The sequence below is a fragment of the Anopheles funestus genome, chromosome 3RL (assembly GCF_943734845.2).
Source record: "Anopheles funestus chromosome 3RL, idAnoFuneDA-416_04, whole genome shotgun sequence".
Classification (NCBI taxonomy): Eukaryota; Metazoa; Arthropoda; class Insecta; order Diptera; family Culicidae; genus Anopheles; species Anopheles funestus.
In genome coordinates this window covers 38,392,915-38,417,858 of record NC_064599.1, presented here as the reverse complement: position 1 = coordinate 38,417,858, position 24,944 = coordinate 38,392,915, and the positions used below count along the sequence as shown (strand labels likewise).

At 40.0% G+C, this 24,944-nt stretch overlaps 3 protein-coding genes across 3 annotated transcripts; all 3 read right to left on the bottom strand.

Annotated features, from left to right (window-relative positions):
- Positions 1 to 3,288: 3,288 nt before the first annotated feature.
- On the bottom strand, positions 3,289 to 4,222 carry LOC125771095 (dynactin subunit 6). Its single transcript, XM_049441318.1, has 2 exons — positions 4,106 to 4,222; positions 3,289 to 4,038 (listed from the first exon to the last, which is right to left on the bottom strand). The coding sequence occupies exons 1-2, from the start codon at positions 4,213 to 4,215 to the stop codon at positions 3,477 to 3,479; spliced, it is 672 nt and encodes a 223-aa protein (XP_049297275.1). The 5' UTR covers positions 4,216 to 4,222; the 3' UTR covers positions 3,289 to 3,476.
- Positions 4,223 to 4,444: 222 nt separating this feature from the next.
- Positions 4,445 to 22,366, bottom strand: LOC125771093 (polypeptide N-acetylgalactosaminyltransferase 1). Its single transcript, XM_049441315.1, has 6 exons — positions 22,027 to 22,366; positions 20,441 to 21,818; positions 7,528 to 7,741; positions 7,146 to 7,456; positions 6,970 to 7,075; positions 4,445 to 6,897 (listed from the first exon to the last, which is right to left on the bottom strand). Exons 2-6 carry the CDS (start codon positions 21,142 to 21,144, stop codon positions 6,373 to 6,375), a joined length of 1,860 nt encoding a protein of 619 aa, XP_049297272.1. The 5' UTR covers positions 21,145 to 21,818; positions 22,027 to 22,366; the 3' UTR covers positions 4,445 to 6,372.
- A 190-nt stretch (positions 22,367 to 22,556) lies between these two features.
- On the bottom strand, positions 22,557 to 24,307 carry LOC125771094 (alcohol dehydrogenase 1-like). Its single transcript, XM_049441317.1, has 5 exons — positions 24,049 to 24,307; positions 23,754 to 23,987; positions 23,515 to 23,688; positions 23,294 to 23,451; positions 22,557 to 23,220 (listed from the first exon to the last, which is right to left on the bottom strand). Exons 1-5 carry the CDS (start codon positions 24,139 to 24,141, stop codon positions 23,100 to 23,102), a joined length of 780 nt encoding a protein of 259 aa, XP_049297274.1. The 5' UTR covers positions 24,142 to 24,307; the 3' UTR covers positions 22,557 to 23,099.
- Positions 24,308 to 24,944: the final 637 nt, after the last annotated feature.

Genomic DNA, 24,944 nt, shown 5'->3' with positions numbered 1-24,944 from the left:
AGTGAAAAATTCCTGCCCCTGGCGTGCGTTAACATGGCGTGAAATTAAACCAAGAACGATCCGTTCACAACTGGCTAACGAGCGACCGAAGAAAGACACCCGAAGGAGAAGGATGCCAGATCACGTGAAAACATAACGACATCTCCCGACAACTCCTGGACGGCTCACTTGAGCTCAGAAAGCCGAACAAACGAAGCATAATGAGAAGAGAAAGAAATGCATCTTTTGCAACAAATGTGGTGCATGGCAAGTGCATCGGTATGGATGCTGGAGGAGGTGTGAAAATTAAATTTAAATTTTCATCTCATTAATTATCGCAAACGAGCTGTGGCTGGTGGCAAGATGTGTGAAATTATAGCAACGGATGCGTTGAAGGTATTCGGTGAGTCAACCATGTCCTCAGATGGAAGAACGCTGTCTCTATCTTTGTTTAATATTTTCGTTAAGGACAACAAATAAAACCGCAGTAAAATGTGAAACCATCATAGCTTAAAATCCGATTTTAATACAGTTTTCTAATTATGCATTTTCCCCAGAATAAAGCTGCGCATAAAAGAAATTAATAATACTTTAAAATAAAGTGTTTCTGGCCTGATTAAACTACATGAGAGCAAATATGTATACCCCTTCCGATTAATGATTTCAAAATGTTGTTCAAAGAATACATCCGTAAAGAGAATTTATTTTGCTGTGAAAGGGAAATGGCTATATCCTGAACTTCCTTCAGATAATGCTTTCTCAATATCAAAAATTTATTACACTTTTTTTATTTTGACAATTGTTTGCAAAAGTACAAACACACGTCCTATAAGCGTCCTTTTAAGCAATGAATTCTAGTCCCAAGAAACGCAAGTAATTGTAATAGTTCAAATGTCTTGTGGTGTTATGAATTTCCGACAAACTTTCAAGTTTCAAAGGTTTTACTTTGCCGTTTTACTTGCCTTTTATCAGTGACTAATTTGACATAACATTAACATCGCCCTTTCACGTGTAAATTATTATACTAAAACTATAAATATGCCAATCGGAAGCTTTTTCTGATTTACCAGCTAATTTAGCCTTCTTGAGGAGCATGAGATGAAACTTAAAGCATGGAACATATTTAAGGACTTCATCAAACACAACAACATGAAAGATTGAAGAAGATTCCTTTTCTGGTTTTGAGAGAATTTTTTTTTTTTGCTTGCTAAGAAGCGTCAGGCCGTATTAAGACTTATTTTACCACGTAGCAGGATAGTATGTCCTTGTCCGATTGAGATTTGATACCCGGTCTTGGTCGTGTGGACTGTGGAAACCATCGGGCCGCCCCAAAATTTTCAAAATTATACATTTTGCCCAAAAATTTGTTTTTTTGTATATCTAATCATTTTATCTATTTAAACAGCACAAAAAAGTGATTCGTAATTATCTTATTAATTTAAGGGAAGCCCGTGACCAGCAACACTATGTAGGAAAAATTAAAGTTAAACATTTCTTCAATGGACCGATATTGTAACAATTAATTTAGTACTCTAACTGTCTACAACTCTAACAAACTTTACGATACATTATGTTTCCTTGTAACATGTCCGTTACAAAAAAAGGGTTCCCGCATTGCGAACATTTTATTCAATTTTTCTAATATTTTTCTTCTACAACAAAACCTAAAATATTTAAACAACTTTTTTGATCGCCATCTACCGGCGGGTACCATGTACTACCGGAAATTAAGAATCCACCCGTCCAGCCCATATTAAACCATATCGAACAAACTGCACTGAAGTGTGTTCTTTACTGCTTTTAAGAGTTATTCGTTCATATCCCTTCGCTTATGATTATCCGAAACCTTTTCCATTTATTCGCACGTATTACTCCGCACAGCCATAAACGTGCTCAATAGTAAACTGACGCTTTTCGACCAAAGTTATGCCCCGTACCTCGACAGATCGCTCATTCAGCGGTCGGCATTTTAAGGTGCAAAGCAAAATACAATATCAAATGCGCCGGCTACCATCACATGGGACGGATATGAGTCGTAAAAATTAAAGGAAACACATCATAAATCGCCCTTCACTCACAACTACGTTCCCATTTTCCCCCAAACAGTGGCTTATTGAACTTTTAATAATTGCTTAAAATTCTTTCGTAAATTAATACACGCCAACTTCCAGCGCTCAGTACACTCGGGTTCTGGGTTGTGTGGTTTGGTGCTTCAGCGCACAAACGATCCCATGCCGCCCGGGAATGCCAGACAGACCGGGATCACATGGAATGCCATCTGGTGCATATTAATGAACCGTGACCGTCGGTTCGCTTCGCCGTAGAGTTTGTGTCTTTGTGTTGGAATATTGTTTGGTGACACTTCGTTTCCCTCGGGCACACGTGTTGCTGTTTCTGCGATTGTGAATGTATCGGAGATTTGAAATTTTAAGGAGCGTCTAACGTAACTGTATTGAATTGAAAGAACACCGCGTTTTGACCCAACAGTTCGTACTTTGTAGCCAAGGCGGCGTCTCCATGAATCGCTTTTTCGCTTGCACAATCCGTACGGTATCTCGTTTTCTCTTTATTCTGCATTAAACAGCTATTGGCACAAAAGGAAGATGTTGCTGATATTGCTGGGTAAATGCAACAGGCCTATTTGTGTGACGAAATGCAATATTCAGTAGTGGATTAACACTTCTGGAAATATGCGAAACGGCCATGTGAGGCTCTAAGCGGAAAAGCAAACGAGGTCCCTGTGTATTGAGTGAAATGTAAAAAAATGAGATTTTATAAACTTTTGAGCTCGTACTCCTTCGCGGCCGCATAGTCCGCTTACCGTTAAAGCCGCTAGTGGAAATATCATCAGACAGCTTCCAGTGTTTTGTAATTAAATTGTAATTAATAAGTTTTATATAATGTGATATAAACTGACTTGAGACATTTGCTAAATATACACAACATTGTGAATATATCTATGAATTCTTTACAAATCACATCTCAAGCGCCCCTTCCACCAGATGGCGCTAATTCATACACAGGAGTAGCAAGCTTTCCAATCTTCCATGTTACATGAATATTTTTCGTCGAATAATGTAATAAGTTAATATACTTTAAACCAAGTTCTGATCAGTTAATGAAGGGCCACCTACCCAAAATCTATTATCCAAATCTAAATATAACATGCTCGTACATTATTTCTTGTAGCACAATTGATTTACATGTGTTGCATTGCTGAAGACCAATAATAATTGCTACTTTTGAAACTGTTCTCCAGAATTCTTTAAAGTAAATTCTCAGTCTAAGAACTGCGTGAACTTTGATAGCTTTTTCTATAAGCTTAGATGGTAAGCAAACTTTATTGTGTTAGCTTTAAAATTATTAGGTATACCAACACGCAATTACACATATTTGTATTAAGTAAGTTACTAAATCAATCAACGAAGCAAAAACTAAATGGAACGGAATATCAATGTACTTTACATGCTAAGTGTGCTTTTTTTTTCAAACCCATCTCAAACTTGTGCCCGCACCTTCTTTGGATCATAATTAGCCTTCCTGAGATGATGATAGTTTGGCAGTATCTTCCGCAAATAGTCCAGCTGGATCATTTGCGTTTTCTGCTTATCCATCGCTTCCCGCTGCATACACTCACCCTCGTACACAATCGTCTTATCCGCTAGCGTCTGTTTACCAACCAGCCGGCAACCAGCACCAATGACGCACCCACTTCCGACCGTGACATCCGCCGACACGTAGCTCTTGCATTCGAATACATTCCGTTCGCCGATTGAAAGGGCCTCAACCGTGCAACCAACCTCGAACACATTGTCCGGTCCAATTATCAGTGGTTTCGCTTTCCCGTCCTCGGTCAGCTGTCCATGGTTCGGATGATCTTCCGGTATCCGGTAGCGCAGCGTAGCATACTCCTCAACGATACAGTTTTCACCTAGCACGATTGGTCCCGTTTCGGCAATTATCGTCGAACACGGATGGATGACACATCCGGAAGAGATCGTGATGTCACCCTGCAGGTTGCTGTCCTCGCACACCATCGACCGGGGCATAATTTTGAAACTAGAACAAATAATTTACATCATTGGTTTAATGTATTACTCACACAAAGCACATGTAACTAACTTACTCATTTCGGACAATATTCATTTCTGCTCTGTTTAGTTCAATCGGATGAGAGCAGGGATGTGAAAAAACTGTAAATAAAGATTTGTTGTCATCATCACAGGGTACTGTCATAATCAGCTGTCAAACCTCGTGCACGGCCGTCCCCTACGAAATGCTGTTTTTTGCTGCATGACGTCATTTTAGTACATTTTTCCCGAACAGTGAGAAAGTGAGAGAAAATTTCAAAAATTCGTTAATTACAATTTGAAAAAAAAAGTAATCTTAATTTCTCTTCATAATTGTTTTTGTACACACATAAATATTACAATCATTCCTCAGTGAAATAAAAATGATAAAGATATATTTTTAAACAAATAGTTTATTATAACAATTTCCCCCTCATTCCTGTACACCAGTCTCCGTACTATGCCAATCACGTGGCGAGCATGCTTACCACTTCTTGTATTGTACAATTTTCACATATTTGTCATTCCCCAGTGCCTGATTTACGTGATGCTGTTTGATATTTTCACTCATTGAAGAAAACTATGCCATGCAGACCCAGAAGGAATGTTGAGCAAAGTCCCTATCTTATACCGATTCATTTTAAACAATTCCTACCGACGCGGACTTGCTGATGCTAAACATTTCAATCAATCTTCACCTTTTTTTCAAGCAGCTTATTCTCGTTCTTTTGCTAAGCAGTTTTATGGGTGCGCATCGATGCATGGAAAGCACATTTGGCATTTAGTGATGGCGCATGTTGGCAGAACTTAAGTAAGCTAGCGCACTTTCCTCAATATACATAAAATATCTCTATTTCCTTCATAGTTCATTCGGTTAGTCTCTTGCAATCGGCTCTTCATTCGCGGCATTCCTCTAATACCGTGGCACTATTTTTAATGTTAAGTTCTGTGGCACTTTTGAGTTCTATTTCTTGCATTCCTTTTCGCTACCAGATTAACGTATTTATGCTTTCTTCGATGTAAGAAGTGTGCTTCTAGTGTTGTTTGCCTTGCTTGTACAACTGCCAACATGTACGAAGCATATTCGCGTAAGTACCTTCCCCATTTTAAATCACCTTCCTTTTCGTGTCCACTTTTACTATCAAATAAAACACATCTCGTGACGTTTCATTACATATCTGTGATGTACTTTTGTCCCTCGATAAATGATCAATATATCAAAGAGCAATCCACATTTGTGCTTGATGTAAAAGGTTACGAAAAAAAATCAATCAGTGTCTGCTATACAGTTCAGGGCCTATCCTATAACATAACGGTTTCAACTTAATAGAAATGCCTAATCATTATCTGCAGTCGTTTTAACTGCGAGTACATTTACGGAAGGAATGGTATTTTGTTTGTTTTTTGCACGTTTGTAGCATCTTACGTTCTAGTGAACGATTGAGTCAACGGTTACAATTTTATTCGTTTTTCCCTTTCAAACAACGATTGAGCGATATTTTGTTTTTTTTTTGAATACGATTCAGCAGATTTTAAACGTACATTTGGAAGCAATAGCTGTCGAAATAAGTCTTACAAAATCATTTCTGCATTGTCTGCATCGCTAGGCCAGCACAATGGTGCTCGGTACATAGGTCCATTTCGATTCATCAATCACCTTTTCAATTCCACACAAGTTCATTGAAAAGCTACATACATATAACTTACATTTCGCACATTTAGTTTAGTTTGGCCGATCGGGCTACTATTGATCCTTTGATACTACAATTCCATTGCTAACAACGTGGTGATGTTTTAAATAGTCTAATTGCAATTCCGGTTCTAATCCTGCCTAATTAGACACCTAACTCTTTCGGGAACGGTGTCCTTTATCTTTAATACCCTTTCCTGATTATCCTATTGTAATAACTAAGTCCTCTGATATCTGTTGGATTTTTTTGTGATGTCACGTGTATAACCTACGCAGGAGTTAAGCTTGGTTTTTACGTTATCAACCTTAACGAGGTATTATTGTTTTGCTTCCAGTCGAAGTACTCTAACGGTAGAGAGTAGTAGTTTATTTTAGTCAGTGGTAGTAGTTTTATTTTGACGATAGTAATATAGGTTGGCGATCTTGAGTGGAGTACACATATACACAAACAAACAAAACATACATCCGGACACCAACAAGTAACATCTCCCGATTCTGACTATCTCGTCCACTCTTATCGCGTACAAACATTCAAGAATATCAGCGTATAGCAGCTTCGTTTCCCGTAACGCTTCTATACAGCTCCAGTCGCAAGCTGCTCGAATGTACATGTTCACAAAGATTTCACATCTCTCACTGATGCTGAAATTCCCACTTTTGTGTCTTGATTCCCGGATGACACGTGGCCACATGGACGTAACTTTTCGTCGATAGATCACTACTATCCAGACACAATCCCGACTGTTTATGGCGCAGCTGTCGATGCTCGGTAAACTCCCACGTATCGTCGATATCATCATCGTCGATACACGGTATCATCACCACAAACTTCGACTCTGACTTACTGGCCTGCACCGTTGCACAGCTACGTTCGTTGCGCAGTACGCTACGTTTTGTTAACGAAAACAATTGTGAAGCTGAAACTTCCGGTTTGAAGCAAGTGTAGATGCCCAGGTTCCAAGGTTTTTCAGCGTTCTGCTGTAGCGTATCGAGACAAAGATTGTCCGCTAGTGATGTTAACCGACCGAATGCCAACACATTCCGCGTTGGGATAAACTTCTCCGGGTACACGTGTTTCATGTACCAATCGAAGCTTTTGCAGTGTAGCTTTTCACGCAACACTTTGCGGTGCGTAACGTCTCCCAGTTCCGGATGATCCTGAAATTTAAGCACAAAAGGGAAAACCATTATTACGCAACAGGGAAAAGAACACCGCATCAGCATCCTTACTTTTAGATCGGGCCGGTTTAGATACAACAGCTCCACATAATCATCCATCCAAACGATCGCCATGCGTACCGTGTTGATACCATGCGTATCGCGATCGTTAGGGAATCTGTAAAACAGAAAATATGTTTTAATAATTGCTCAATCTTTCTACAAGCTTCAATGAACTAAGCACTTACGAGTATGGATGAAAGTCTCGGAATATATGTCCGATACGGGAGCAAGGTATTGTCTCAAGTGTACCGCCACACTGCCACACGCGGAATGACATTTCGAGATTTTCGCCACCCCAACCATCCATCTGCTCATCGTAACTGCCGATGTCCCAGAAATAGTCGCGCGAAATTGCAAACAAACCACCAGCCATAGTCGGGCTGTACGTGGGACAGATCTCAAGATCCTTCTCTGGACATTCGCGCTTCTGTCGTGCTCGTTCCCGCTTCGTTACATCATGCCAATCGAAGTGTCCATCCCAGGTAAATCCACCGATCTAAAAAAAATAACCAGTAATTGTAAAACATGGAACAAGTTGTAGCGACAAAAGATCGAGTGATTATTTACCTGAAAATCGTTGTAATCATTCGTGCTGTAGTAGAAATTTTTCGCCTCAATCACATCAATGATCGGCACCAGGACACTCGTGGGTGACTCTTTGATCCGCTCGAGCAATGGTTCCAACCACTGCACCATGCACTCACAGTGCGCATCCAGGAAGACTAGTACATCGGCTTTAGCCAGCCGGGCTCCAGCCAACCGTGCCCGTATTAATCCGACACTGGAAAGCAAAAAGGAATAAAAACATTATCGTAAATTAATGTGTAAGTTAAGTTTACGAAACCGCCTAACTATTGAAATGCTTCACACATCGTGTCACTCGGCTTTGCCCGCGGCCCTTGTAGCTGCACCATTCAACTATTGTTTGCAATCGGTAACCCATAAAACGAGAGACTTCCTCTCTCTGTCTATAACTCTCAAACTGAGGAGTAATAAATACCGCCCAATGCATCTTAAATTTCTTGCCATTTTTCGCATAACTGAATTTATGTAATCGTCTCACTAGTTGCATCAATGAAGTAGCGTTCCGCACCATAATCGAAGGTGGCAGCAACTTCACACCTCTGGGAAACGGGATGGACGTCCATTCGTCTCACTAGAGAAAGAGCATCATTAATTTCACTTTCATATCTGCAACTGCGTCCATTGTTTTTGTTTTCTACCGGGATGTGAATGCTAAAGGTGACATAAATTCTGGTTTTCTTGTTTGTTTGTTTATTTGTTTGTATCGTTTATTTTTCCCTTCCACAAAAACCCACTAATGACTCAATCCACAAGTGGTCCACCATCATTCAGCCAGCCTGTTCACTTCTTTCGCGAGATGAGCAGCAAGAAGAACAAAACGATTAGATTAGTGTGAGCAATTTCAGGGCAGAGAGTTAAGTATTTGCCGCCATGGGAATATCCAACCGTGCAAAACGATGCCTGTTACACCAGCGGAGAAAATTGCCTTAACATCACGATTGTGCACGGTCCACGAGCAAGGCGTTCTAGTATAAAATGATAATGCAAAATAAATTACGCTCTTCATTGGTTCAGTGCATTAGTCACATTACTTTGCCTGCAGAGCTGATTGTAATCGTAACGCACGTTGAGCAAGGGAAGTAAATGGGAATTATTATTAATGGTTAATGAACCGGCATATGTGACAATGGTAAAACGACCTCAAATAGATAAGTGAAAAGCTTTAGGGGTTCCCTGATAAACTATGTTTTCCTGCAATGAATTATCAATTGATATAAAGGCGATGCAGTGATGTATTAATACATCATTGCAATGAAACATTTTGAATAGCATTCGGAAGAAATTTCTGAATAATTGTGTCATTATATCCTTTTCAAAAGCACATTACAAATTACACTTGCGTTAGTTAATTGAATGCTGAATGCTTCGATCCACCGTATGATCAAAAACAGCAACGTGGCACAGTACCAGAGTGAATGGGGAACTATTTAAATATTCGATATTCAATTGCCAATTGACATCCAATCCGGTTAGCTACTTAACGGGTGTAACAGTTGTTCACACCAACGCGTGACAAAGACGATGCGGCAGAAATATTGAATTCGATCCCACTTACTATGGAAGAAGATTTCTTTTCCTCCCTAGAGTACAGTCTCCGGTTTAAAATTATGCTCTTTTCTCGTTTGACGACTTACAACCCAACGAACGAGTCTAATTGGCGCACGAGCAAAATACTGAATAGCTAGAATCTACAGTGTCAATCATTGTAATTCAATTATGTTAAATTTTATATTATTTATATTGGATTATAATGGTATATAGCCGTATTTTCGTGGTAAATTTTACATTAAACAATTTTATGGTAATAGCTAGCATGCCGGTTAACGTATTCTGTGTCTTTTTGAAACTATTTTTAAACAATCTGATCTATTAAATACTTTCCAGCATTTGCAATATAACAGGTTACGGTTAAGCTGAAGCTAACTGCTACGGTAAAAATACTATAAACAAAATTAAATCGTAAATTCCCGTATTGAAAAACTTAGGACACTAAAGTCTATGATCCAGCAATACGGCCAGGCCGTTCTTTATGAATAAAAAAAAGTCCATGATCCGAAGTGCATTACAATTTTCAACGCCGTATCTCCTGGCTCCGGTTAATGTCAAGCTGCTCGATGTTTTAAAGAACGTAGACTGTTTTAAAAATAAAATCGTTAACAAAAGTTAAAAACACTTTTGAAATAATTGCAATATTATAAAACAAATAAACGTCGGCCCAATATACCCAGGATAAAATATATTTTTACAGTTCGGAGAAGAAAAACTAATGTGAATATTAACCGTAAATAGAATCCTATATTAAGTAATCAATAGTTTAAAGTTATAAGTTATAACTATTGATTACCGATTATAAGTTATAAGCTTTAAGTATTTATAATGTATTTATCTTTAGAATTTAAATATTCAAATGTAATATGTTATCTTACATTAACTCCTAGTAATACTACTTTGCGTGGATATAGTTTTATTATTGTGAATTTGTAAACTAAACCAAAAATGTACTACAAAATTTTTAAATATTTAAAACATATCTAAAAATAAAACAATTGTAATAGTAATTGTAATTTTAACAGCAACGTTATTTCACTGAACTGAATCTGAATTGAATCTGTATATTTGCTTGTAGAAATATCCTACAAAGAAGAGATACCACAAAGTTTATCTCACACGTTCTTCTATTAATACACATAAGTTCTTACGGGTGATTAATATAGTAGCAGGTGGCGTCAGGAGATAAAACGGATAAAATAGTTTGATTAGATTTAATAAGCATGATAAAACAGTTAATGAAGATTAAATTGAACTACAACATGTGTAAAAATAAAACACTCTGACGTAAATGACACCACCTCAAAATACCATGAAGACAATTTCTAATCATTTTGTAACACACAAATAGATACAACTCTCATTATTAGCTGTTCTGCTCCAACAAGCGTTTTAATTCCCATTCTTTCTATAAAAGAAAAAAATTAACTGGTTATCTAAAGTAGTAGCTTAAGAAAGAAATCACCAAAATAATGTTTAACAACAGTGATGAATGTATAATCGGAAATTTTCATGCTACCTTCACGCAATTTATTATTCACAGTCCTGACGCATATCTGATGTCTCATGCGGTAATGTTAAACAAATAGGTTGAAGGCTAATTTTATCACAAATCAACCTCTGTCTGACGCATTCGATATCGTTAATCAGTGTTTATCTCAGATATTTTATCAACACCTATCAAAACAAGGTGAATGATTATCGAATGTGAAAGACGTACACGAGCCAATGAGGTACGACGATTTGCGTGTTCGAACAAAACAGTCCGTAAGTGTAAAGTTTAGCATTTTTCCCTCGTTACTAGCAGTAACAAGGTTTGCCATCGTACAATCATTCCAATCATTATATTTAGAGATTCTTAATAACACCCAAAAACATCACACTTTAGATGAACGAGTTTGTCAATCGGTTTTATCGTACCCCCCGTTAGTAGAAAGTGAAACCATAAACGCTATCAAAGTTTCACTGAACTACTTTTCACCAGTTTAAACTTGCCGACATTAGTATGGTTAAAAGTTTTCTAATTTTTCTGCGCTTTCCAACAACCGAGAACCGGTGTTAGAAGGACACGCAGGAGTGCAAAAGAACATGCCGATTGGCATTGGCAAAAGTTGATAACGTCCCGGTGGATCAATCCCAAACCGTACGACAAACAAGTTTAGAGCGAATTGGTGCTAAAAATTTACATTTTATCAGCCCACCGGTTACGATGCGCGATACGATGAAGGTTAGCTTTTCCGTTGGAACTAGTTGTGCCGTTGGTTCGTCCTCAAAAACTGCACGGTTCGAGATGCTTCCTGCTGGTGTTGATAGCAAGATGATGTGGTTGGCATAATTAACCTTCCACACACAAACACATCGCCACAAGATCCCAGCATGTCCTTCTTCATGGTGGTTTCTTTGGTGGTCTTCTCGGCGAGGAAAGCATCTTCTCCTTGAGGTTAGCTTTCTCTTTTACCGCACCGGTTGTGGTTGTCTCTTGTCGGTCGTATGCAAATTCTGCTCACCCTCCACACGCCACGCCCTTTGTCCTACGTTTAAACACACATCCCTCGAAAGCTGCAGACAAGAGATCACAACATTGGGAAATGGGCGCACCGGGTGAAATGATTCCATTGGACCGGTTCCAGCAACTGGATGGACATGCACTAAAAAGAAGCTGCGATACGCATGATTGCAGTTCTTCCGTCACTGGACCGGCCATCCATAAGCAGTTGAAGCGTAAAAATAACGATAAGTTCTACTCATGGTACACCACTAGTCCCATGGCAACTCATGTCACCGTCTAATTGTACAACGGCAATAGTTTATATGTGGCCAAACGAAGAACTCCCCGAGATGTAGCAAACCACGGAAGCGATAAATAATAGCGCAGTACGATCGTGCCGATCTCGATTGCAACACAGTAGCCGGATGGCCACGAAAACCACCAACGATCGCGAGCGCGGTCCATGATTGATTGTTCCCAACAAACATCACCGGTACACATTGTGATCATATCGGGGGTGCAAAAAAAATCATATACCAACGGTTGAATGCATACCACGGGGCCGAACTTGACGTGGCATGAAATGAAACCGCATATCTTATGGTTCCGATCATTAGTGACAGCCTTTTGATGAATCAGAAACGTTAACTATGAGGCGGTACAGTTAATAAGTCTTTCGATTTTGTGGAAACAAAGTGTAAAAAGATACAAAAATCTCGTTAAACATAAGCTCCTTCACTCAGTAAAATTGTTTGAGTTACAAATTTAGACCAAACGAAACAGCGACGAAACATTTAATAATGCTTTCCTCATGTTAAGAGTAATTTTGACGAATATTTCAAATAGTACCACAAATATAAACCAGGATAGCTAGCAATTTAGTGGCAAATTATACTATCTTGGAACATTCTGGGTTAATTATTTGAAAAAGAAAATATTCCAACAAACACACTATTGACATTGCAATGAAAATTCCTTTAATATATTTTTTTTACACTTAAATTTTTTTTTTTTTGTAAAAGACCTGATTCATGTACCAAGTTAATAAAGTTTCCATTCATCATTCTCTTGAATTTTGGCTCCTCAATTGCAGTTCTACAGTACTGAAAACTCTGTACAACAATTGTGTATATTTAAACAGCTGTTTCTAGATGACGAAAACAACGCGTGCGTGTCAATCAACAACTCCAGTTTTACCAAAAAAAATTCAAAGCATTTAAAACTTAAAAAAAAAACTTTGAAAATCCAATCTTGCAATCTGTCTCTTGGTTGAAATTAGTTGCGCTATGTACACACGTGTTTATGGGTGCTTCAATGGATGTAGCACACTAAAACCGTATGCGAAGCTTCAATGTTCGAACGGGGACGCACAAAACATCTCGAATCGAACATTTCAAGGCGATCGACATTTCGTGACTTTACGACGTTTTGTAGCGTTCAAACACTGCATCTTTGCAAAACGGCTGTCATCCAGGCAATGAATGGTTGGCTTGCTTCAAGAGTTCCTCACCAGTCGACAACCCAAAACCATTTACTCTCCCCGCAAAACCACCATGATCGTGATTGAATTCGTTCCGAACTGCAATTGAACGGCAATGTCGTGAAGAGGATCAAACGGCATAACCGCACGGGCAGACGAAAAGCACAGTGGAAACCTTCCAAAAAATGAGCACACCGTTTTCATTTTCTGCCGGCCTATTAACCGGACCGGTTTCGTTCATCATCACAACTGTTTGCGTATGCGTGTGATGGGAAGAAACGCACGGTTGTATGGGGGACACACGAATTTAAATATTTATGCTTATGCGAGCCAAGCTCCGTAGGTTTCTTTTTCGTCTTATTCTACGGAATGAGAATGTAGAAAGCAAACGGAACCGGTGGGTGGATGGGTGTGATCAAAAGCATGAAAGCTGTCTCCAAAGGCCGGGGGGGAACACCTCTTTCAAGTCAAGGTGTGTGTACAGAAGGCATTATAGCGTCGAGACGTTTGCTGTAAGCGTGGTGGATGCTATTCTACGTGTTTGTCTACGCCTGGCACACGTTTCATAGGCCGGTTGAATCATTGCATTCCTTCGTGTAGGTAGCGTAACAAATATGGCCAACTAATAACGGATTATGATTAGCAGAAAGTGATTAAACCTCTTACGAAAATCTGTCGACGCTTAAGCAATCTCAAACCGGAGCAAAGAAAAGTTTACACAATACATTCATTTAATGAATATATAAAAAATATGCTTTACAGTCAAAAAGAAAATTAAGTTTTAAGTCACGTTTCAAGCATTCAAACATACAATTAGAACACATCGGGAAACTCACGTTCTATTTATTGTAGCAATGAATTAGCAAAAACCTGCATCCTTCTTATGAATCAAGCATTTAGAAAGTTTATTTTTGAGTTTTCATGTTTTCACGGTCAAATTCCGGCACGATTTAACCTGACAAACATCAACAATTCTATGCAAGTTGATACGTTCGTGTACTGATAACAACACCAAAACTCTGAGGGTGGTCACTCTCTTACCCGATGAGTGCACCATTAACCATAAACCTTATGCAATGTATCGTACACCAGGCCACCAGGCAAAAGATTGAGTAACATAAATGATAGTGTTTTCCATTTTCCACAAAAATACTACTTCAGCAACGTGTAGCAACAATTGGAGCATTAAAACGGACATTAATGCTTGGTTTAATGTGGTTAGACTACAGGGGTGATATTGTTTGTTGAATAATTCATTCATCGACACAAGGACCATCGGGTATTGTGGGAACATTCATGTATGACTTGAAGCTGACAATGCGCCTACAAAAACACCCGAAAAAAAACCTCTTACAAATTGCAAACTACGTGCCGTGAGTGTCTTTTTGTGGCCAAGGGGAAAAGTTTAACCTTTTCCGTCTTGTAGCTTTTTTTTGTTATTGCTGCTTAAATAATGTCAAATACTCTGTGTTTACCGTTCTCACTGTCACTGTGGCAAACCTTGGACGAACGAATCGTCGGTAATTTGATGAGCAAAAGTGCAACAGTGTTTAGCTCGCAGGCTGCCGGTACGTTTCACTTTTTTCTGTTACATTCTTCGGAGTCGTTGCATATTACCATTCGCGCTACGCAAGTACCTTCATACAGTGAAAGCTGTGTAGCACAGCTACCATTTTTCTCGAGAAACGTGCCGATCATCGTGCCGTACCGAGTGGTACCATAAGGTTACATACGTGAAGCCCCTTGCTGCTGTCAAGGTGTACCAGCCTCAACGGGGAGGGGTTTTTGTCCAAAAGTTAACCGTGCGTAAAGAAGCGACCAGCCAACTCGCACCAACTAATACCTTTCGTGATGGTACATCGGGCAAGTAATAAACGTGCTAAGGAGGGAAAACATTTTTGGCCACCACCTTCCAGACGTACCTAATTTTTCACATACAGGTCAGGTTTAGAGCCGGGGCTCTCACGTGGGGCTCATTAACCATAAGGTAAATGTCGTGAAGAAAATTGGCAAAACAAAAAACAAAAACCACCAGAAAGAGGCTTTTATAAGTTTGCCGTTCAACGCAGTTCCGAGACGTGAACTATGTGAATGTAATTTTATCTTCGTTCCGGACAATGGAGATACCTTACAAAAAGGTCTGCCCAAATTTTCCTTTCTAAATGACCTCCAGTCGGGACTTTCAAAACCATATTTTGGGTTTTGGTGGGTTGGGAGATGCTTTTCCTTTTTTAATTTTCTCACCTTACTTAAAAGAAATGTGGTGACGAAAATTTAATTTTACAAGAATGAATTTATGAATACCTACAGCGGGGTAGGGAAGAATAGAATCTCATCCATTTACGAGGTACAAGAATTAAAGCAAACAAAACGGTCCATTTTGTTGCTTGTGTGATCTTCATCCGCATTGCGCACATACAATTTACTCTAAAAACAGCTGAAGCACACAAAACAAGCGAGTCACTGTGCTATGAAGAATCAGCACCTTCAGCAATGAAAACAATAATTTCTTTTTCGAATATTTCATTAAACGCTAGACTTTACCGATGGCAAAGACGGCTGACTTTTGGAGAAACTTTAAACCTATCCAGCACAAAGATTCATCTCCTCTCTACTGCCACTACTGGTGCGGAACCAGGGCAGGGAAGAAAAGGGCAGCTTTGTGTGTAAATTATTGATCATTTTCACCACGACCACCATCATCATACAGGAAGAGGAAAAGCGGGATGAATCATGAACACGGGTGGAAGGCACAACAAAAAGATCGGCGAACACTTTCACTCGCGATTAGTGCGCGTTCCTTTTGCTTGGGCTGGACTTTTGGAGTCATGCCCTCCGTGGTCAAGGTGGCTTTTAGACGAAGCTTTACGTTTTCTGCGCAAGACAAACCGACGGCCGCTGCACGGGGAGAGACGATCGTGCCGATCGTATATTACAGCCCGGACAAACCAAAAGAACAATGGACGTTTTTTTTTCAACTCATGCAACAACGTGTACTTCAAAAACTGAGCAGTAATTTTCTTTTTACGACAGGTGATAAAAAAAAAAAACATTCTATTTCAATGTTCCTGTGCTGCCTCTTTTCAGCGCCTGTTCGTGGTTCGATCGAACGATGCGATCTCCCTTTAACTATTTCAACCATTTGCTGTGGAAAGTGTAGGGAAATTGAAAGGAAAACATGTGCTTACACTAACAATTAAAACTATACCGGATAGTTATTTACAATCATAAACGCATACCAAAAGAGAGACGAATGAAAGAAGCAAACAAACTCAACAAACGATTGATAAAACGTGTGTGCTGTAAATCATAGCAAAAGCATCGGATCGATCATTTTCTTCATTGTGGTTAAAATTGAACCCAAAAGTGGGAAAACACAATTGCTGTAAATTAAAGAAATTAAAGACTAATTCTAGACTATTTCTGATTAAATGAAGCAGTCGCATTATTATGTACTAATAATGTACTAATAAACTGTTCTATGATCGCGTGTCTTGGGATTCAGTTTAGTACACCAAAGATTGCAAATAGGACCTCATCTAAACCAGTTAAAAAACCTCTTAAAATAAGTCTGGTAAATCCACTGCATGACCGACATTACCCACTGACAAAGTCAGACATCGGCAGAGTACGGCTCCCAAGTCACTGAAGGCTCTCAGGACTATCATCATCTCTTCGTAGGCACTTCCCCATCCCATATTATTTAAGCTAAAATTTTATCACAAATTGTAGCTATATTTAAACCATATTGCTGATACCTGTAACTAGTCGAATAAATACAACAGATTATCGGAATGTTCCTTGGAAAAAATGAAAACTTGGGATCATTCTAGATCCGATATGATCAACTGGCTAGAACAGGGGTCGGCAGAGTTTTCACTAAAAGGGCCAGGCAGTAAAAATTAACCTGAAACTGCGGACCAAATACTTGAAACCGGGCTGAATCAAATCGATTAGCAGGCCGGATTTGGCCCACGAGCCAGATTTACCGACCCTTGGGCTGATCACCAACGGTTTGTGGATACTGAAGGGATCCACAATTAAAGGATCTACACATAAGGATTTGGTTTGTGGATACCAAAAGATACTTAAGGTGTGATAACAAACTTTAAGGACTAAAACGACTTCTAACAATTATAAGTTGGTAGCAGCTTAATGCGAACAATCCACGTGATCGTAACTCCTGCACTCTGGAACCTTCTAATAATTTTTGAACCAATAAGCAGCAGTGACACGCATTTGCACTTCGTAATAAAGTGAGAATTTTAAACCTCTCATTTCTCCTGAGATTTTAATGATTTTTAGTGCATGATCGATGATTGAAGTGCTTTTAAGTAATCTATAAAAAAAGGTTGACTAGCTATTGGATCGATGTTTAATTTGAAATCTTTTTTTATCATTTCTTTTAGAATCTCATTTTCTGAACCGTTTTTTAAATATGAGCACTAAATGTAACACTTTAGCTCTCTAAAACACATTCCATAGTGTATTTTTATGATATTTAGTTGCTTCGGGCGGGAAATTTTCCAACCACTGCAGTCAATCATTATGTCCAAGCGGAAAAATAACTTACAGTTTCTAATATTTGAAACAATTGCTTATAAATCGCACCAAAGTAATCTCAGTCAAGTTATTAAGAGCTGATCAATATCTGAGCTATCCAAAACAGTTGCAGGGCGGTAATAAAATCAAACAATAGAATTTAATTGCCGATGAAATTATAGTCTCGTAAAACAAACTGATATGATAGAGGGTTAATCAGTAGACCCTACTTTCGACTTAAGAAAATAAAGGTAAAGCTAAAGAAAGTTCATTAGACTTATTGTTAACTCTTGGCCTAATTTGTGCACAATAATATATCAATTGCACGATACAGTACAATAAATGTGTTCATCCACAACAATAAATCATAATCAACAAACTGCATTATGATACTAGCATACAATTCGATTTTAATACATAATTTGCAAGCATAATATAATTACTTTTTCCACACTCGTCAATTATGTCTAAGAGTTTTTCAATTAGATTCACTTAACATTATACTGAAATTAATTAGCCTTTAGTGGTTGATGTGAACAGTGATCACCTACTGGACAGGTGTGCGTTTGGAAAAGGGCTCCTTGGTCAATAAAGAACCGAACAACCCCCGGGGAACGAAAAGAACACACTAGGTAAACCGTATAAGCAATTCAACCATTGCTAACAATTGCTTAACACCGGCAGTAAATGTTTATCTTATCGGTTTTAATTCACTTTACTTCCATTATCGTCTTCCTTTCCCTTCCCACCCACAAGATGTGACGGTTTCTCCAAGTGTTTTCTCGCACAAAACTCGATCGCACCTTGGTAGTCCATTGAGCGCGAGGAAATTAGCTCCATTAGCCAACGGTTTTCTTGTATGTTCCCCACACTCGGGACCACAGCACAGTCTCATCGGCCAGCTGCTTCTAGGGGTGGCCGGACCGCAGGAGATTACCAAAGCGTTAAGAAGCTTGCGCGCGGCAAACAAGAGCCCCCCGATCGCGATTTTTTCTCTCTCTACATTCGTTGTTGCGGCCAGCGGCCCGAAACGGAATTCCCGCTCGTTCTAGACGTATTGTGCCAACAACAACAAACATTTGGATAAGACCGCTTTCCCTTCATAGAAACCACGCGACCAAACAACGCATCGTGCGTTGATCTTTCGTCTTTTTTTCCTCCAAACCCGACTGGAAGCCATAATACATCGCCTCTATCGTGAGTTTAGTGTCCCGAAAAAGAACGAAAGACTTGGCACAATGCCAACAAACGAAGAGACGAACGTGAATGTGTTCGCGTGTTCCCATGGGGTGGAATAATGTGGACACAGAAAGAAATATTTCCACAGTACGACAGCACCACGAGGCAGTGATTTTTTGGTTGATTTCGGCTGTGATACTTGCTACAGAAGCGTGAGCAGCGTCGGAACAATTTCGAGATGGAAATTGCACATCTAGAAGTTGATGAACTTCGCCTTTGGACTGGTCGACGTGGACACAATATTCAGCATTTTGTCTTGTTCCATATTGTGAGGTAGCACAGCAATTTAATAGTGACCAGCGATAGCATATATTATTAAAATTCATATAAAAAAAACTTGCAAATTATAAGTCCCATTGAAATGAAATAGATCAAATACGCAGGAACAGCCTTTCTGGACCATCTAAAGATAATTCTTTTATCTTTTGGTACGACATCAAATAATTTTCTTGTACTATTCCATCAAAAATTATATCGTTTCCTGGGGAACTATGAATTCCAGTTTTTGTAAACAAATTCTCGTCTATTGAACCAAAGAACAAATCGAGCCAATTTCGTTTGAGACAACTGGTAGTCAATTCGAAGCAATGGGTAGAATTTTTAAACCATTGGTCTCTAACAGTTTTTAAAGGAACAGAAGCTTGTGGCCAAACATTGTTGATATGAAAAATTACTAACTCGTCTATGGCATTCTGGCCGCTTTATCTTAACATTCGCGCTTGAAAAGAGCTATCTGGGTTCGATTTTGTTGTCCTCTGAAAGTTTAACCACAGGGAAGCAGCTCTTATTATACGATATTCTTCTGCTCCCACCGTAAGTTGAACATGAAATTTGTTATCGTTTGATAACCGTGCTACTACAATCCTACTTTTAAAACGATTTAAAACGAATATATGTAGATATATTTAAGCATTCATCTCATGATATCGAACATGTTCTTATAGTCGTGGAAAATTAGTTTCCATCATTGGAAATCCTGCTACAAAATGTACAAAACGACAGTTAAAATATCTTATACTTTGGCTCACTACCGTAATAAGATGGCCAGCCGAAATCCCGAAATTTAAACAATACAAGCGTGTACCAAAACGAAGGGCAAAATTAATCTGATCGCGTTAATAAGGAGAAGCCTAAGTGAAGTACAACCAACCAACATACAATAAAACAACCTGCCAAAGAGACTGGCCTCGACCGTTTCGCTGGTTGTGGGAAAAACTTTACCGGTGCCGGTGTCCCTTTTGTATGTAACACTGGTGACGTGGAGAAAAACGGAAACAATCAAACAACAAACAGATCTCCATCACGCTCGCGCAAAGTACTGAACAAAAAAAAGAGATAAATTGACATTCACAAAACATCGGTCCGGAACTAAGTACGTGTATGTGTGTATATGACGTAGAGTGACGTGAATGAGTCAACTCCATGCGCAAACCATGAGCGCGTTAAAACCACACGATACGTGTCTTTCCGTTCAAGCGCGTGCGCTTCGCTATATACGCGTGTGTGAGTGTTTGGATGCTTTTTTTACATTGATCCCGCGTGTTCTTCTTTTTGTTCCATTCCCTTTACTCCCGCCTTGGAGCCATCGTTGTACCTACCGTTGTCGTTGCCGGAGCACCTTCACCTTCGCCGGGAGCCGGGTGTGGACGTAGTAGTCGAGCTTTCCTTTCAACTCCACGTTGGTGCTACCATCGTCGACCAGAATGATCTCACGCAGAAGCCGCCCGTCGGCCGTATTCAGCACGCTGTGAACCGTTCGCAGCAGCACCGAGTAAGGCTCGTTGTAGAAGATGATGATGACGCTCGTCGACGGTAGGTTGGACAGGTCGTAGTGTTTCCGCTTGCATGACGGATGTCGCCCGTCCGGAGGCGTACGGTTGTAGCTTAGATGTTCGCTCAGCTCTTCATTGAGCGCGATCGTGGCCAACTGTTTTTCGCCAATTTCCTTCGCATCGCCGGTCAATTCCACACCCTCACCATTGTTGCCAAGCCCGGGTCGCTGTTTGGCAAGGTCAGCCAACACCAGCCGCTCGAACAGTGCGTCACCCGTCTGGGCGGGCAGTAGGTTGCCCTTGTTCACGGAACTACTGGCCGCTGCTTCAGCGGCCGCCAACAATTCCAACCCGTTTACATGCTGTGCAATCTGTGGTAACGGTTTCGCCTGCTCGAGGGAACTCCCGAGGGAATTTGGTGAACCATTTAGGTTTTTGAAGTAAAACAAAACGAACAGCCCAAGCACTAGCAGCAGCGCGACGCGCGTGTATAGATTGCGCCGTATGCTGAGTCCACCGCGAAAGAACATCGCTGCTATCACCGTTCCAGTGTTCCGTTTACTAAAACGATGCCCCTCGGTGCACCGCTTTCTGCTCTCGCTCTCGGTCAGCTACGGTAGCAACGAAATGCCTTCCTTTCGTCCACCACGGTCATCGAGACATTCGGCGTTGCACGGAGCTTCCGGGTGGTGGTGCTTCTGAATTCTCAACGTTGCTAAATTGTTGATCTCTTTATGTTCTCCCTCTTCGTAGTGTGGAAAAAAAATGCAACAAAATTCGATCCAACTCAGCTGCTTGACATTTCGATCACAAGGAGAGAATAGGCTTTTCCCTAATATCGAAACAGCCGTGTGTAATTTGGCAGATGTTCAGAATTCTATCAACAAAATCGTAGCAACCGTGGGGGCTGATGCTTGGATCGTGTCTTTCATTCACACCGACGGCGCAATAGAGTCGTATTAATTATCACACTGTATTGCTCTCACTCGTTGCAGCATCCCAACAAAAAGCTGTCGTTGTGTTTACGTTTGTCTTCAAATTTATGTGATAAGGATGCTGTTGAATGTGGCCCTTCTTGGCTAGATGCATTCACTCTCGGTGTGTATATGTATGTGTAAAGCTGCTATAAACTTCCCTTGCTTTCAAGGACGGATGCACAAGCGCATTGAATGGACAATTTCAATAACACCTGTCGATGGAATCGCTGGAATTTCCGATGAGTAAAGAAAATCGGTTTTCAAATCTTTTGGAGGATTGCACTGTGATAATACCGAGTGTACAGCATGTAAACGACCAAATTATTCAACATGTGAAGGTTCACCTTGGAAAGGCGGTGAGTAAGCACATCCAGAAACGAACCACTGTCGCATCCAAAGCACGGTAAAAGAAAACTAAAATTCCACTCAACTTACACTACCACCATGCCCAATTGCCGACCCGCACTTTGACACAAATACCGCTAACTAGAACCGAAAGCCGATGATTTCTATCTGAGATGCTGTGTTACTTTCGACCGCAGGAAGAACTTTACTATCACTTGTTGGTTGTCTAGCACTGATTTCGGTTCCAGCAGACGGATGGTAATCTACGTCGTTTCTTTGGAGCAGTTGTAATTCAGAAAACGGGTTTTTGGCTCACTGGCCGTCCACCGCTTCACACACGTATCAGACGTTGTAGCAGAACGCACCAGCTACCCGCGAGGGACCTCCGTCTCCAACGGGGTCGAAAAATTGTTTGAACAATGAAACATCTGACAGGAAAAATCAACCCTCCGAAATATAAACAAACTGCCTTGCCTTAAGGCTCTTTTACACCAAACGAGACTCTACGTTAATTCTGTCTCGTCGAGATAGTTGAATATTTCTTTTCTTTCTTTTGAAGCTCTTTTGATTCGCATAAAAGGTCTTTTATTCGGAAGATAAACAATAGTAAAATCAAGAAGTTGATATATTCTATATAAATATAGAATACGTGAGCATTTATTGTAGATTTTGTATTTACTGCGTAGAGGGTAAATTGATAATTTCGCTAGCAATAATTCCGAACCACCCTGTACCTGTCCACCTTTCCGGCTACGATTGACAACTGTCAGATTTGTTATTATGGAGATTTAAAAAGCCGTTCCTTTTCCCGATTTCAATTCTTTGTTGGCCGGTGTAGCGAGATAATGGTTATTATTCTTTGAAACAAATTTCAATCATTTACGCCTTTTATTCACTATGACTTAAGGTAAGTAATCAGCTATAACTGAAAGTGGCTACACATTGCAATAAATCAACCTGAAACTAAACATGTGCTTAGTATATCAGATGCATTAGTTACACACTTCTATATAAACTTGTATTATGCACCACACGTAACAGATGCACCTGATGGCCAACGTACCAAAACAAAGCGAGACTATTTGTTACACAATGCAGAAGCATTAATGAATTTATTCTATTTAACTAATCCACGTGGTCAGATTGAACTTTACACTATACTTTCACATATATTGTGTCGCTGGATAAGCATGGAGAGAGATCTTTCCATCGTTACAGACCCATGTGGATCCGTTCTCTCCCTGTGCGATGGCTTGAACGACGCAGGCTCCTACAACATCGGGACTGTATCGAATATACGACCGAAATATCATAGTTTCACATGAACCAAGCAATAAATCCACTCCCAGCGACTTACCTTTGCGGTGCATACGGATGTTTAAACTCCCTGAACATTTTTTGCAACGCCCCTATCTCGATGGACAATTTTTTTACATTTTCAAACATTCGTGTACGCGTCCCGCCCGGACAAATGGTTATGAACTTTACTCCAGTTTCGTTGAAGACGGGTTCAACCTACGAATTGGGCACATGTGATTGTAATGCAGGCGTGCATGAATTTGTAACCAAACGCCTTACCCCTATTGAGCGTGTAAAACCAATTATGCCATGCTTCGACGCACAGTACGTCGGAAGAAATGCGATCGGTTCTAGTCCTGCGGTCGATGCCACATTCACTATTACGCCACCTTTACCACCTTTTGCCCGGGACATTAAATTGAGTGTAATCAGGCACGTATTAATAATACCTGTCTGATAGAATGGCAAAAAGAAATCGACTATTATTTTAATGCACAATGAATCTCTTTTCCATTTACCAAATTGACCGCGATCAGCTTGTCGGGAACGTCACTCTCCACAATCCCAGCCGAGTTCACCAGAATGTCTATCTGTCCTAGTGCTGCCAACACATCCTTTTCCAATATCTGCTTCAGCTCCTCACGATTAGAGATATCACATGTTTTGCCGAGTATCAGTGCATCCGAACTGTATTCCTTCAGGCGCATTAAGCTTGAATCGGGCAACTCCACAACATCCAGAATGAACAGTTTCTGAATTAAAGAAAAAGATATCCTTTTACACTTTACATCTTTCTGGGTTTTTCCTCCACACCTTCACTCCCTCTTTGAGCAGATGCTGTCCAATTGCTATTCCCATTCCGCCACAACCTCCGAAAACTACAGCACTTTGACCTGCTAGAGACATTTCCAACTACAAACACACAAAAACTGTATGAAAACCTTCGAATGTTCAATAAATTCACACCGAATTTTCAAAGCCAAAGACCGTAATCTGATAATCTGTCCTACAGATTAGAGCTGTGAGCGATAAATGAGTACATGCAACGCCTGAGATGCACATTACACCTCGTTGCTATAGCTGTTAACACAAACCACTTTTGCGCCTAACCGCAGATCGGTGCCGTATTCGTAGGAAGTTAGTACGGCAAGGTGAACCACGCACGCCAATTAATTGCAACGCCTAGTTAGGTTTAGGTGCAAGCGCATTTGATAAGCACCAGTAGTACTACTTTATCTCTGGATGCAGCAAACAGCTTCTGGTTCAGGTAATAAGCGGGAGGAAAACTCACATACAACTGGATCAAAATATGTTTTAAATATTAGTAACATAAATTTCAAAACTTGACCGTACAATTAGGCGAGTCCGTTAGGGATCAAAAGGAACTTTGTCTATGTATAAGGTTTCAGAATGTGCGGTTAATTATACCATTTAGTAGCTAAAGGGTAGGCCAATCTAATTGTATAGTTTTACTGTGCGGCTTGACGATTCGCCAAATGAGAACAAAGTGTCGATCGGGACGTCCCTCATGCACAAAATAGCCATTTGTGTAATCCGAGTTTCAAACAGTATCGACCTTAAAGCAAAACTTAAGAATAGTTTTGGGCAGCTCTATTCAGGCAGTGTTGGTACTCGGACTAATGCACCAAACGTCACGGATAGAATGCCACTTTTGTAACCGGGTTTTATTTTCTTAAGAGAGACTATTA

Bases quoted from the DNA above. Each gene is read 5' to 3' on its own strand.
- LOC125771095 (XM_049441318.1), bottom strand. From the start codon at position 4,215: ATGACAGTACCCTGTGATGATGACAACAAATCTTTATTTACAGTTTTT. The intron at 4,039-4,105 runs GTAAGTTAGTTA...TATTTGTTCTAG, and splicing joins ATGAATATTGTCCGAAATGA to TTTCAAAATTATGCCCCGGT.
- LOC125771093 (XM_049441315.1), bottom strand. From the start codon at position 21,144: ATGTTCTTTCGCGGTGGACTCAGCATACGGCGCAATCTATACACGCGC. The intron at 7,076-7,145 runs GTAAGTGCTTAG...TCTGTTTTACAG, and splicing joins CGAGACTTTCATCCATACTC to ATTCCCTAACGATCGCGATA. The intron at 6,898-6,969 runs GTAAGGATGCTG...CTTAAATTTCAG, and splicing joins TAAACCGGCCCGATCTAAAA to GATCATCCGGAACTGGGAGA.
- LOC125771094 (XM_049441317.1), bottom strand. From the start codon at position 24,141: ATGTCTCTAGCAGGTCAAAGTGCTGTAGTTTTCGGAGGTTGTGGCGGA. The intron at 23,988-24,048 runs GTGTGGAGGAAA...TCTTTAATTCAG, and splicing joins TGCTCAAAGAGGGAGTGAAG to AAACTGTTCATTCTGGATGT. The intron at 23,689-23,753 runs GTAAATGGAAAA...CCATTCTATCAG, and splicing joins AGCTGATCGCGGTCAATTTG to ACAGGTATTATTAATACGTG.